General features: G+C 40.7%; 1 protein-coding gene across 1 annotated transcript; it reads right to left on the reverse strand.

Moving 5' to 3' along the window:
• Positions 1 to 25: 25 nt before the first annotated feature.
• On the reverse strand, positions 26 to 2,175 carry ankrd63 (ankyrin repeat domain 63). Its single transcript, XM_010738279.2, has one exon. The coding sequence runs from the start codon at positions 2,068 to 2,070 to the stop codon at positions 457 to 459; it is 1,614 nt and encodes a 537-aa protein (XP_010736581.2). The 5' UTR covers positions 2,071 to 2,175; the 3' UTR covers positions 26 to 456.
• Positions 2,176 to 13,686: the final 11,511 nt, after the last annotated feature.

Raw genomic sequence — 13,686 nt, forward strand, 5'->3', positions numbered from 1 at the left:
TACAGGTTGAGGGGCTGGTGTTTTAACGTATTTATTAGGTATTCAGCATGAATCATACAGTGCACGGTTAATGAATATCTTTAAGCAAAATACATAGATTTTTTTCTTGAAAACACAAAAGCAATATCAAATACATTTAATTCCATACAATATAAATCTTAAATGTAAAACAAAATAATTATTTTCAGTAGCTCACAGATGGATATTATGTTCATTTATAAATTATTTCAAATATAGAATACCAAAATTGTATGCAACTGAACAATTAGCTTTTGTTTAAAATTTTTATTATTGATAAACATTGAAAAATCTGATAAACTGCAACATAAGCAAAAGATTATTCCTCTTAATAAATAGAATATATCATCAAGCAATCAAACTGCATTGTCAGAATAAATTTAAGTGCTGTAAAAATTTCCCCACCAGCCGTTTATGTTACTAGACATTGTCCTTTTTCTAATCGAGGGCAGACTGAGATGAGCAGCTTTCAAACTCACACTTCACTCCACTGATGCTGTCGACGCTCGGCTGGCTGTTGACCTGCTGATGTGTGTGAGAGAGAGGGAAGGTTTCAGAGCGGGACATCCGCCCTCGGCCATTTGAGGAGCTTGACGAACAGTCTATCACCATCCTCATAAACTCTGGTGCAGTAAATCGACGCAGCAGTCTGGTCCCCAGACCCATGAATCCCGGTGTACGGTTTGGGATCTTCCCCGACTCTATCTCCCCTCTGGCAAACAGCAGTTTGTTGTGTCTGCCGGTCGGGCCAAAGCTTCCCCTCTTCTGCTCTCTTCTGCTTGATGAAGCTATGTCATTTGCCTCTTCTTTCTGTGATTTGACATTCTCCTCGAGTGCTCTCGCAGGCTGGCTCTTGCCGTTTAAAAGAGGTTTTGGCATTGAGACAGTTTTGTCAGCATCGTTTGTCAGGCCCCGGGTGTTCCCTTGACATTCAATCTTGTCTATCAGGCATCTCTCATCCTGTAGCGAGGCTCTCTTTAATTTGCTGGCTGACAGGCTCATGTCACGCACGTCACCCTGATAGGACTGCTTTCTGGTGCTCAGGAGATCCAGGTTAAAAGACTTTGCTTTTCCCCAGAGAGGAAAACTTAGTGGTGTTTGCTCTTGGAGTCCATTATCTCGGCTGACATCTTTCTGGCTTGGTTTAGGCAGAGGGTTCAGTGTTTTAGCCTCTCTTACCTCTCTAAGGTGGACGTTTTGCAGTTGTTTGGCAGTGAAGAGAACGCTGTGATCCCCCTCAGTCTGGCTTTTCTCTATCTGAGGAGGCAGAGCCCAGCTGTGGCGATGGTTGTCCTCTTGAGACTGGCTCCTGGGACATCTGAAACGGTTCCACAGCCTGCTGCTGCTGTCTCCAATCTTCAGCTGTCTCTGAAATACACCGGGCAGTTGGTCTTCATTGTTATTCAGCTGCTTGGAGAACCTCTCCAGAACGTGTCTGGGGAGCCTGTTGGGCAGCCGGCACTCTCCTTCACCAGTGGTACCCGAATCACCGAGAGGATCATCTGTACCAGCACCCCTCCTGCATGGAAAGTTCAGAATCTGCACACAGTGGTTGTGTCCGAAGAAGTTGGCCACCTCGATGGCTGAGTGACCAGCATTGTTGGTTCTGTCCAGCCTTAGTCCCAATCTTTTGAAAGCCCGGACCAGGAACTCCAGAACCTGGCTGTGCCCAGAATAGGCAGCATACATCAGAGCGCTGTTACCCCAGGCGTCAGAGACATCCGGGTCAGCATTGAACTGCACTAGAAGCTTGACCACGTCCAGGTGACCCATTTCACAGGCAAGGCTCAGGGCCGTACGACAGTCCTCATCTTGGCAGTTGACATCTGCCCCTTTTTCCAGCAGCAGACGGGTAAACTTGGCCCTGGTCCCAGGGTCTTGCAGGCAAACAGCGTACATGAGCGGGGTGCGGCTGTTTTCTGTCTTAGAGTTGATGATGCGTCCGTCCAAGGCGTCCAGGATAAAGCGTGCCAGGTGTACTTTACCACCGTGCATGGCATCTAGGAAGGTCTTGGTGCCAGAGCCCTGGCGTAAATCTTTCGGTCGCATCATTCTTGATGTGGAGCTCAGCCTTCAAACAAGCCGAGAAAGAAGGTGACTAATAGGGAGAGAAAGTGTGTTGCAAGTTCTCTGAGGCTCTCTGTGTTGACAGCGAGTGCATTTACCTCGGAGTAAGACTCAGAGAGGCGCTGCCAGTGTTTTTATACCTCTCTCTCCACATGCCCTCCCCACGTTGCCTAGGAAACAAACGTCTGAGGACCATTATGCAGTGGCAGCATCCATTCAGCCCAAGCACTCTCTGCCTGGAGAGAAATATATGCTATTTGAACAGAATAATTACTCAAGGAGAAAAACACGGACAGTGTTTTTCATGTGAGGTCTGTGAGGTTAACTTAAATGCCCCGTTTATACTTTTCTTTGGCGCAAATTAACTTGCTTAACAAATCCCTTCTGCTGATAGAATAGTCAAATATAGAAAAGAACAATCCAGCATTTTCCGACCTCCATGAATAGTGCATTATGTCGAGTCCTATTTATATTCAAGACTATACTTTTATCAGGACTCTTACCAAAGGTTTGAGGGACGATTGAAATTAGGCTTTGAGCACTCACTTCAAAGGGAGGAGAAAATAGAAATAAATATATACTTACTAACCTGCCTTTTAAATGCTGCGTCGATCCATCCACCCCGTGGTTCTGGTTGTATTTTGCTTCATCCATGAAATACAGTACAAAAAGTTGAAATTATACTACTCTATTGTGCTTTGTCAAGGTTTCATAATAATGACTTTGCCTGAAGATCTTTTTTGTCATGGAAAATAATAACACCATTGACCTTCACAAGAAAAAAGTAGTAAAAGCCTTGCTTTATTACCCAAGTGAATTGAGAAAAAAAACAGTTGCCCAGTTGATGTGATAAGACTGCTCTTTAATCCAGTCCTCTTACTGACTTTAATTGCTTATATTTATAGATTGCTATTTATACAAGAATATCAGCAACAGTGTGCCTATCATGTGGATTGTTGGCACGTAATCCTGCTCTATTGATGCATTTTCTGCATTAAGTAATTCATTAATATTTTACATTTCTCCAACTCACTAAATTAACCGCTAATAACGTCAAAAGCACCAAATTTAAACACTTTTCTCTTGCATCTTTAGTCAAGACTTGTGTTTAAAAAGTGACAAGGACTCTTTACATCGCTGCTTCTCCTCCACAAGACCAGAATTTAATTTCAATTGCTAATATAAATCTCAGCAGGACCAAAACTGCACCAAACAGTGGAGGTGAGAGAAACATTGCTGGGGTTCTGCCTTCCTCACTGTTCACCATCCGGCTTCATCAAACCCTCAGCGGGTCCTTTATAGAGCACAGAGAGCCATTGACTCATCTAAACATGGCTGAAATTCATCAACAGACTGACATTTCCTCCTGGGTGTCTTTCAGCGGATGAAGGCTATTCTGTTAATACAGACATATCTTTTATATCATAAAGTCATATCATGGCAACATCTCAATAGGTTTAAGTACTTATAATGCCAGAGATGTCACTGTAGACTTAGTTTCTCAATGCCAGGATTCACAGGTGTCCTCAGGATTGATCCTCTCTCTTCAAAGCATATATAGTATCAATAGAAAGGTCCTAACTCCACATATTAAATGGTAAACCTGAATGTGTGATAGAGGCCTTAGAGATGACTGAAACATAAAGCTCTGTATATGATATGATGCATACTAACATGCTAACATTTGCTAATTTGTACTAAACATTACAGCTGAAGCTAGTAATAAAATTATTTTTACATAAACCAAAGTATTAGGAAAATTGACATTTTGACATGACACTAGAGGAAAGATGAAGGGATGTCTGCACCAATTTCATTTCATAGTTGTTGAATAATTTCACTCACAACCACAAATCTCAACCTCATGATGCTAGATGAAAAATCAAAGAAAGATTCATCGCATGGCACCAAATTTTCGGGGCAATCCATCTAATAGTTGTTGAGATTTAGTCTGGACAAAATTGGTGGTCTGTTTTACAAACCAGTACAGAGCCTAGCTAGCATGACTAAGAACTCATTCTGGTATATTTATTAATTGTATAGTATTTATAATATACAGTATTTATATAGATAAAATGTTCATGTTACTGGGCTAGAACAGATAGTAGGAACCCTGCCTTTTTGACCTGAAGAAGGTAGGCAGCATTTCTGTGAGTCAAGTATTGTATATATTTCACTTGTATACAGTATGCCTCACATTCCTCTTCCTCCCAAAGGTGTTCATCTGGGTTCAAATCTGGAGTGAAAACTGTCAGAGTCAACTGAAGTCACTGTCAGGCCTCTGGAAAAATCCTGCACAGCTGAGCACATGTTGTACCATACTCCTAGTACACATCTGAAAAATAATACTGAGACCTTGAAGAGATGCAACTTTCCAGCAATAACATTTATGCATTCTGAAGCAAAACCACCAATTCTGCCTGCTCTAACTTTGACATAGACATGGATCCTGGGACTGGACTGCAGTCATTTATTTTTGTTTATGTTCCCTTGTAGCCTTGTCTTCAAGACTTCTTCGTGTGTTTGACAATGCTGTTGTACTGAACTGTTCATGACATGTTAATAGAGTGCTACAGTGATGATGGACATTAGCATCACCCTGGTTCACTCGAGCCAATGAGATTTTTGCAATGGCTTTTGGATTATTGCAGAAATGTCGTTAAATAAGGTTTGTGATATTTGTATATTTTCTTTCCACAAATGAACACCACTTCATGATACTTTTACTATACTTCCATGTTGTTTGAAGCGTAGATGCAATCGCCAGTAGTACAAAGCTAGGGTCGCATGTCGCCACCACTATGCTTTCAATGTTGGGCGCAATTGTGTTTAACGTCGCCGACAAACTCATTTATCAATTTTAAAGCAACTGGAAGATACATACAGTTCACAAGCAGGGTATTTACTGGGGTATTTGTGTCGTTTGAACAAAGTGTGAAAATCTCTGAAGCTTGTGTTCGACAGACCTTATTTCAGGCAAACCAAAAACCCACTGATTTCAAGATTAGGGAAAATGAAGTGCAAATTTGCTTGATCATTTCAGACTATATTCCTAAGTCTCAAGACTACATTACATGAAACATGTTGATAAAGTGCAAGCATCAGCTCGGTACTGTCATATTACTTGGAGGGTAAATATATAACAAGTAGGAAGACACCTCTAGCATAAAACTGATAAAACAGACATTGCACAGGGCTTGATAGCAGTCTTGTGCTCATTATGAGACTTCTTATCAGGTGTTGCAGTTTGAATGCTCTGAGACTTGATGATTTTTTAGAGGACAGTTTATCCAAAAATATATTTTCACCACCTGGACTGAATGCATCCTCACAGGCAGGCTGTGAGCCATACTTGAGTTATTGTGTTGACTTTTGGCTACTGCTGATTATCTGAACGTCTGGTAACATTTTCTGCTAGGGCTCTTAGTTTTTATAAGAAAGAGTTAAGACTGTTTACCCATTTCTTCCAGTTTCATATACAACAATCAGCAAAAACATTATGACGACGTATGACGTCTCCCGATATTGTGTAGGTCCTCCTTTTGCGCTGACCCATGAAGGCATAGACTCCACTAAACCTCTGAAGGTGTGCTGTGGTATCAGGCACCAAGACGTTAGCAGCAGATCTTTTAGGTCCTGTCAGCTGCAAGGTAAAGCCTCTATGGATCGGATTTTTTTGTCAAGCACAGATGCTAGTGTAACAGTTTTGAGTTGGTTTGTATTTCCTGTTTGATTTCGTAGTTCCCCCCTGTCTGTGTCTTGCATTTCTACTTCTTGCCTGTTTTTGATTACGCACCTGTCCCTGATTTGTTTCACCTGGTGTCCTGCATGGCTATTTCGTTCCTTTGTTTCTTTGTCTGTCTGTCATTTGTCCGACAGTGATTGAATGTGTCTGCATGTGCCTGAAACTTACCTGTGTTCTTGCCTCTGTTCCCCCAGTTTTTGTTCTTAGTCCTGGATTTTGATATTGCATTTTCGATTTGTATTTTTGCCAGGATCACCAGCCGCCTTTTAGTTCATCTTGTCTTCTATCCTTTGTGTTCAACTCCTGCTGTGAGTATTAAATTTACCTTTTGCAAACATACCTGTATCTGCATCTCTGAATTTTGTAATGTTTTACACATTTCCTGACATAGGAATATACTTCATATATTAAATGACAGGTAATATGAACTACAATATCAATAAGCCACAAAAATTTAAAAGAAAAAGAAAAAAAAAATAAATAAAAAATAAGTAAGTAAAGTAAGATAAATAAAATAGTAATAATAATAACAGCAGGTAGAGGAGCAGACATCCATGGATGGTAGCTAAGCAATATTATCCAAAGACTAATTCAAATAGGCATCTCTTCCCAACAGTACTCCTACTCCCTCCATCAAACACCGTCCATCTTTGTGTCCATAGTCACCTGCAGACTTGCAGTCATTCGCTCCATCATGTAAACATTTTTCTGTCTTTGGACCCATTGACCTACGGTTAGTGGTTTTACGTCCCTTCAGTTTACTGTATTCATTTTCTTTGAGACTGTCCATTGGATATTTATGCACTATATGTACCTTTTTATTTTTAGCATGTAGTGAGCAGAATAAATACATTTTCCTTTTCAATCTAATTCATATTCTTTACTATATTACTTCAAACCCAAGAGTGATTATTAACAGTAGTTAATGATTAAAGTAATAACAGTATATTGTCAGAGACAGAGGGTCATATCTTAATCGCGCCCCTTGGTGAGTGTAGGTCCTGCTAATTGACTATGCCATAACATAATGTCATGACATAAAACCCACTCCACCATCCATTCACTGAATGTTAAAAATGGACTGAGCAAAAATGAATGAAATGTGGATGAAATATTCAGAATGTGAATGAGTCGGTACCATGAGACTTGCTAATTGGACAGATGTATGCAATAAGGCAGACATGTCATGGTAAATACGTGATCTCCCATTCATTGCGGGCCTGGCCCAGGCAGGAGTCACTTTGAATGCCTGATTAGAAATTAAAGCTCGTGTCAAGTTAAGGTGTTATCCGCAGCCTTAAATGTCCTAATTAGTCACTGGGGAGAATGCACTTTCAGTGCTACAAAATCAACAAATCTCTCAAGGTTCTTTGAGACAAACTTGTAAATGGAAACAAAACACCAAGCTAAGGCCCCTTGGTAACTCCACTTAGCTACAAACACCTGGGACTAAATTAGCGTATGAGGAGATGGTAGGAAATGGAGTTCATTCGAGACCAGAATGATTACAAGAAGGTCCATTCCTTGTAACTAAAAATGTTTTCTTACCAGTGACTCAACATGCCCTCATCCTCTATGGACTACTTCATCTTCTGCCTGCTAATTGAGCACACCTGAGAATGACGTGATTTAGGCTATCACCTGCCCTGCAGTGTGAAAAACAGGATGTGATGGCCTTTATTTTCCGCTCCCTCCACACATTTGTGAAAAAAATATTGGCAGCTAAGGCAACAATTAACCTAATCACGTTATAATCCCTAACCTGGTAAGAAGTCACTTTCCCAGAACACGTTATTACAGATCTCTTTTTAGACTTTTTGTTCCCCCTCTTATGTTCAAATCACAGCAAAACACAATCTGATTTTGTTTCCTCACAGTTATAATGTCTTAACACAGGTAGCTCTGTCATTTGAACAGTGGGAGATAACAACTCCTGCAGGGACAAAAGCGCTAAATTGATGCATTCGCATTCAGCAAGAACAATCATGTGTCTGTGTGTCCATTCAGTTCCTATAATGCCCTTTGATTTGATACAAGGACACAGCAGTCTTAGATTGAATTGAGATTTCACACGCCTTCTGTTCCAGGAAAGAGGCAGCAGCTGGCCTGCTGTCACTGTGTAACTATAGTGTGTTTGGATCATCGCTAGGGTTGAGGTGAGGTCACTGTTGTTGTCCCGTAGAAAGAGGAAGAAAATGTCATGGACAACAGCAGAAAATCTTTACAGGAACTTCCAACCGTAATGAAAGTCACTTTGCTGCTGTTGTTTATTTCCTGTGGATAAAAGCTCACCAAAGGCAGACATTGTTGTATTTTACATTTCTGTCTCAAGACTAAAGACAGATTGCTGTTCAGAGCTGAAGAGAGGACAATTGCATAGAGTTACAGGGTTGCAGCTGAAGACCCTGACAGCACACCAGGAGCTGCCACTCACAGGGGCCATTGATATGTTATTGGCCATGAGGCGGACCCATCAGCGCCTTTGCTCTCTCTGCTCTCATCAATTATCGCCCTGACTCAGGCTTGTCAGGCTGCCACAACCAGATGGTAAACAGTAGGCTGTTCCTTCAGCCTTTAGATTTAGGGGACTCTAATATCAGTTCTCAGACTGAGACATTTTGGACAGCAGAGAATTAGCAGCTACGTCGTGACTGGCCCGTGGTCCTTTTCCCATGCCAGTCACAGGACAATAACAGTTGAGAAGGGAAAGCAGCAGTACACAGGGGAAGTGCAAAAAGCAGATCATGACAGAATGTTGGGTGATTTTGCACAAATAAACCAATGAATGAATTATTGAAATAAAAAAAAGGTACCTGCACACTGCATAACAGATGACACAACTTTATTTGACTAATTATAGACCATGTTTTTGGCCACACTAACAGCATGTGTCTAGCAAAGGCTCTATAAAGAATGGACAGAGCCTGAGTGACGTCACCCGTAGGTTTCCGAAGAACGGTTTTGAAGCTGAAAATATGCATCACTGGACTCTGCTATATTGGATGTAGGCTACTGCTTCTTCCACCTCCCAGCTAATCTAAATATCAGTAAAGACGTGGATCATCAGCAGACCTGAGGGCTGAATGACGCCTGGGTGCTCTAATAAGCCATCTGTACCTACTTGTTATTTGAGTGGTCACACTGTTAATTATGTGCAACTTAATATATATATAAAAATTCACCCCCCCTCATTAAATTGGACAATTTAATATGAGCACTTATTGAGACCAACTCATTTCCCAGCATTTTTTGGTCTAGATGGAAATTTCACCGTTGGATGCATTGTGATGAGACATTCATGTTTCCCACCTGCACAAATTTTAATAAATCTGGTGATCCTCTGTCTTTCCATCCTGCAAAACATGTAACATTCCCTTCAGCCTCAGCTGTACTTTGTTTTTAGTACTAAATTAAAGTAAGCATGCTAACTATACTATACTAAGGTAGTGATCATCTGATAAACATCTTGGCAGGAGTTAGCCAAAGACAGTATAAAACAAAAATGGGCAAAGACATGGATCGTGCATGAAGCTGAGGTGGGCTGTCTGTCGGGTCTGTGCATTAGCTAGAGCTGGGAGTTGATCAGCTTAGTATATCTTAAGGCTGTAAGCAGGGGGGGAATAGCTAGCCTGGCACTGTCGGAAATGTAAATATCTGCTTAACAGTATCACTCAGTTTTACACTAGCAAAGTATCATTGTGCACAATAATTTTTTTTTTTTTAGCTGAAAAGCCATTTTATATGTGCATATACACAAATTTTTTTAGCTGAAAAGCCATTTTATATGTGCATATACACAAAAAAAATCAAGATAAAGCAGGTCTGACAGCAGCACAAACACAACATAGATGTTCTACTAATCAGATTTGGCACTGATTTCCTGTTGAACAAGAGGACTTGATTCTGTGTCAATACCTTTTGTTTGCTTCGGTGCTGTTTCCCATGAGCCACCTGTACCCCTTCCTTAATCTATCAGGTCTGATGGAAATTCCTTCCCTGCAATGATGCGGAAGAGATGGAGGGCCAGAGAGCTCCCTCTCCATCTCCCACCTGACAGGCCCTATTTGTGGCCTTGCAGGCCCGCTCACCTCTGACAGCTCAATAAATTGTACAAATGGATAACAAATGTATTTGTTTGATGGGTACATTGTGCGGAGATGGGTAACACTCAGCCGCACCCGGAGTAAAGGTCTACCACACAGTCACATCCACAAAGGATGCAGCAGCAAATGGCAGGTTTGACTGGGTCAGAGGAGAAAACAGAAACAAAAGCACCTTGAGGCTTTGAGACAATAACAGATGCCAGGTTTCATTTCACATGATGTTTTGACTGCTCACACTGCTGCATCTTTTATCTAGTATCTAGCGTTTTATGATCAACAAATGTTTCATATTTAACGCCCCTCTATGTTTTGATAGAGTTAATCTGTAGGAGTGATAGATGACAACATTAGCAGCAGAGAAAGTCAAAGTCAAACGTCACCTCAAGACACAACAGGTCTGTAAATGACAACCCTCTATATTCCCAGGAGCAACTTCACTTCTTTTTAAATGAACTAATGTCCCTGAGGCCCACAGCTATCCATCCCACATGCTCTGCCACTCTTGTTCAGTGTTCACTGTCATACTGGCTTCTTTGGGTCTGTTCTTAGCGATATGCCATATACAGTACAGTAATGTAGCTTTAAGTAAAAGCAAGTTTCACATCAAATGACCCCATCGGTAACACTGTTATTATCTTGAAACGAGGTACTTTGTGACTCACCTTCTTAAAGTGTATAACATAAAATGCATGTTGTCATGACATCGTGGGTGTCAGTATGGCTCATGACCTTTTCCACACTCGCCATACCTGCCAGCAGAGATGCAAAGAGCATAACAAGTGAAGAGATTAACTGCTGATTTGTTTTATTATTATTACTTTAACATGCTATAATGGACACTGCAGCTACCTGTAATAAAATGAGTGTAAAGATTTGAGGACAACTTGAAAAAGCCACTGGGTCCATGGATTTAGGAGTTGTAAGACTGGTTAAAAGCAAGAACATTTCTTTAAGCTCCGATGATGTTTATTAGTTCCTCTGCTCAAAAATATGTTTTTCTTTTTGTTACTTCACTTGGATATTTAACCTTCACTGTGTAAAAGTGTGCATGTGCATAAGTTTTGTTGTTTGGTGAAAAATCATAACACACGAAATATATCCAAAGGAGAGTATTTTTTATTTGAAAACATGTCTGGAACTAATATGTGAGGGACCATGAAACTCACTATGTTATTAGTACTGCTAAATAACAGAAACGTTTGATTTCGATCCAAATCTTCAAAGAAATCGTTTTTGGTAAATACATTTATTAACTTTCATGCAAGAGAGATAAGAGGACTCACACGTATACACAATAAAAATTAGGTCAGAGCCAGGAGATCCTGTTAACTTATGAAGAACACAAGAAACAGGGGAAAAGGCTAGCCTAGCACATAAACCCCAATAACACTGTTTTGGTGTTACACTGCAAAGATTAAACAAAGGTTAGAAAAAGGTATGTTTATGGCCAAAGTATTGACAAATATTAGATAAAATAATGACTATGACTGATTAAATGTATTTATTTTTATGCACTTTATTTCTTATACAAAAATTCTCAGCAACGTTTTACATCAGCTGATGCTATGAACTTGTTGCCTGATGGCATGAATTTTAGCTCCAAACCTACCTGTGGAGCGTATATCAGATATCAGAATTCAAGTACCCATTAGAGAGCTGTCTGATGCTGGCTTGCAGTTTGTGGGTGTCTGTGTGTAATTGTATGTGTCTGCATGTTTGTCTAAATGTACGCCTCAAAACACGTAGGAAGTTAAAATTTGCATCTGTGAGAACGTGGAGGCGCCTCTCACAGACCCTCAGTGTTCATGTGATACACAGGAGAGATGCACAGAGATGAGCCTCATGGAATACTCATTAGACTGCTAACCCCATGCCATAACCATGATTTTAATGGGATTATGCAAGGTATCCGGGAACAAAACACAACTTCCTGCAGCTTGGTGAAAGTATGCGTGCAAATCATCAGCATTTTTTTGCAAACTTTTGTCCTGGCAACGTCTTTTTCCTCTTTAAAAGCAGTCTAAGTACAGTATGCAGCCCACAGAATGATCCAACACACACATGCAGCCTGTGACAGAGCAGCCTCAGCAGGTGGTGTGTATGTGGGTGGTGTGGGTGCTTAATATTCATCCAGGATGGCATCCAAATCAAGCCAAGATGGACTATAGATCATGACTCCCCACCTCCTGTAGGTCAGGCCTGCTTCCTTCGCACAGGAAACAACAAGCGGAAGACAAAAGTAGTTCACTCTTAAAGTGAATTTGTCCTCGTTCTTTGCGCTTATCTGACCAAAAATACACTTTTTCCATTCTCATTGAACACTGTGCAGAAATGAGTCTTTAAATTGCAGGTTTCGTGTCTCTATTTCCTTTAGGATTAAACAACAACAACAACAACAACAAAGAAGAAAAGCAGGAACTGTGTTTTTCTGTTTAGAGGAAATTAATTGAAATCCATTTTAAAAGAATGTATATAGCCTACAGCACTTGTTTAAGGTTCACGAACAATCAATTCACTAGCAAGGACCACACCTTCAACAAGATACATTTAAATGATTTATTAACAAGATTGGGAGTGAAGCATGATCTCTTGTACTTCTTGGGTCTGCATTGTGGGAAAGTTATAGGAGAACCTGCCATAGCAGCTGGACGTGATGGACCCCACTCAGGACCCGACGGAGACCTGGAAGGAGATGAGGAGATAGAAGAAAGAAATCCGGTGGGCAGGAGGGGTGCAGAATACGAGAGCGAAAGATTAAGATTAGGATGATATTCATAGGAATGTCCAAAGTGGCACGATTAAGGTGTGGTCCTGTTCCTAAAACTCTGCTAAAAAGCTTTAAAACATGCACCATATCTTCCATTTCTTTCCATATTCTAACGAGGTAGACATTTTACTGCAATGGACACATGAGTATATAAGGGTTTGGCTTTATTAATGTCTTTTATTCTCACTTTCACCTTTTAATTTAATCTAATTTTACATGTTTCTCTCTGATCATGCAAGCACTGGGAATTCTCTAACTGGGGATTCTCTAACACTTTCTATCTGAACTTCTGCTCCAGTGCCTGCTCTGTAATATTGTGTGTGTGTGTGTGTGTGTGTGTGTGTGTGTGTGAGATTGGGAAACACTTCCTTCTATCTCTTCTATCACCCATCCAGTGTAAAAGCCTTGCCCGGTGGTTAAAGATCCTGCTCAGGCTACCCCTCTCCAGCTGGTATGAGACAGAGCTGCTGGAGTTTTCTTCCTCATCTTATGTAAGATTATCAGCCCAGTGATTCAGAGCTGACTGATTTCACACTCTAAAGTTCACAGTTCATCTGTGCTATGCATGAGGTGACGGGACTCTCAGGCACAAGCTGTGTGTCCCAGACGTGGTTTGTCCAGATCATCCACTTTTAAATGTCAGTCATGTCGTTTGATTCAGAAGAAAGGGAGTCACACCGAAAAGGAAACAAGAAAAATGAACAGATTGCTCTGGATGGTGAGTCAGAGAAAAACTGCATTCATTAATAAATGCATGCACGTGTGTAAACACTTGAAGAAACAAGTGCCTCACAATGATGCAACAGATTTTCCCTGTTCTCTGTTATTTAATCTCCTATATATAGAGCTGAAATTAAGTTGAAACATTTCTCTGTTTCTTATCCAAATTACCTGCATTGTCTCCAGCCCACACGCCTTCATTATGGCTTTGTTTTGAAAAGAACACTTGATCTATCGCAGATCTCATAATACTTGGAAAGAAAAGA

Source organism: Larimichthys crocea, chromosome XXIV (assembly GCF_000972845.2).
Source record: "Larimichthys crocea isolate SSNF chromosome XXIV, L_crocea_2.0, whole genome shotgun sequence".
NCBI classification, from domain to species: Eukaryota; Metazoa; Chordata; class Actinopteri; family Sciaenidae; genus Larimichthys; species Larimichthys crocea.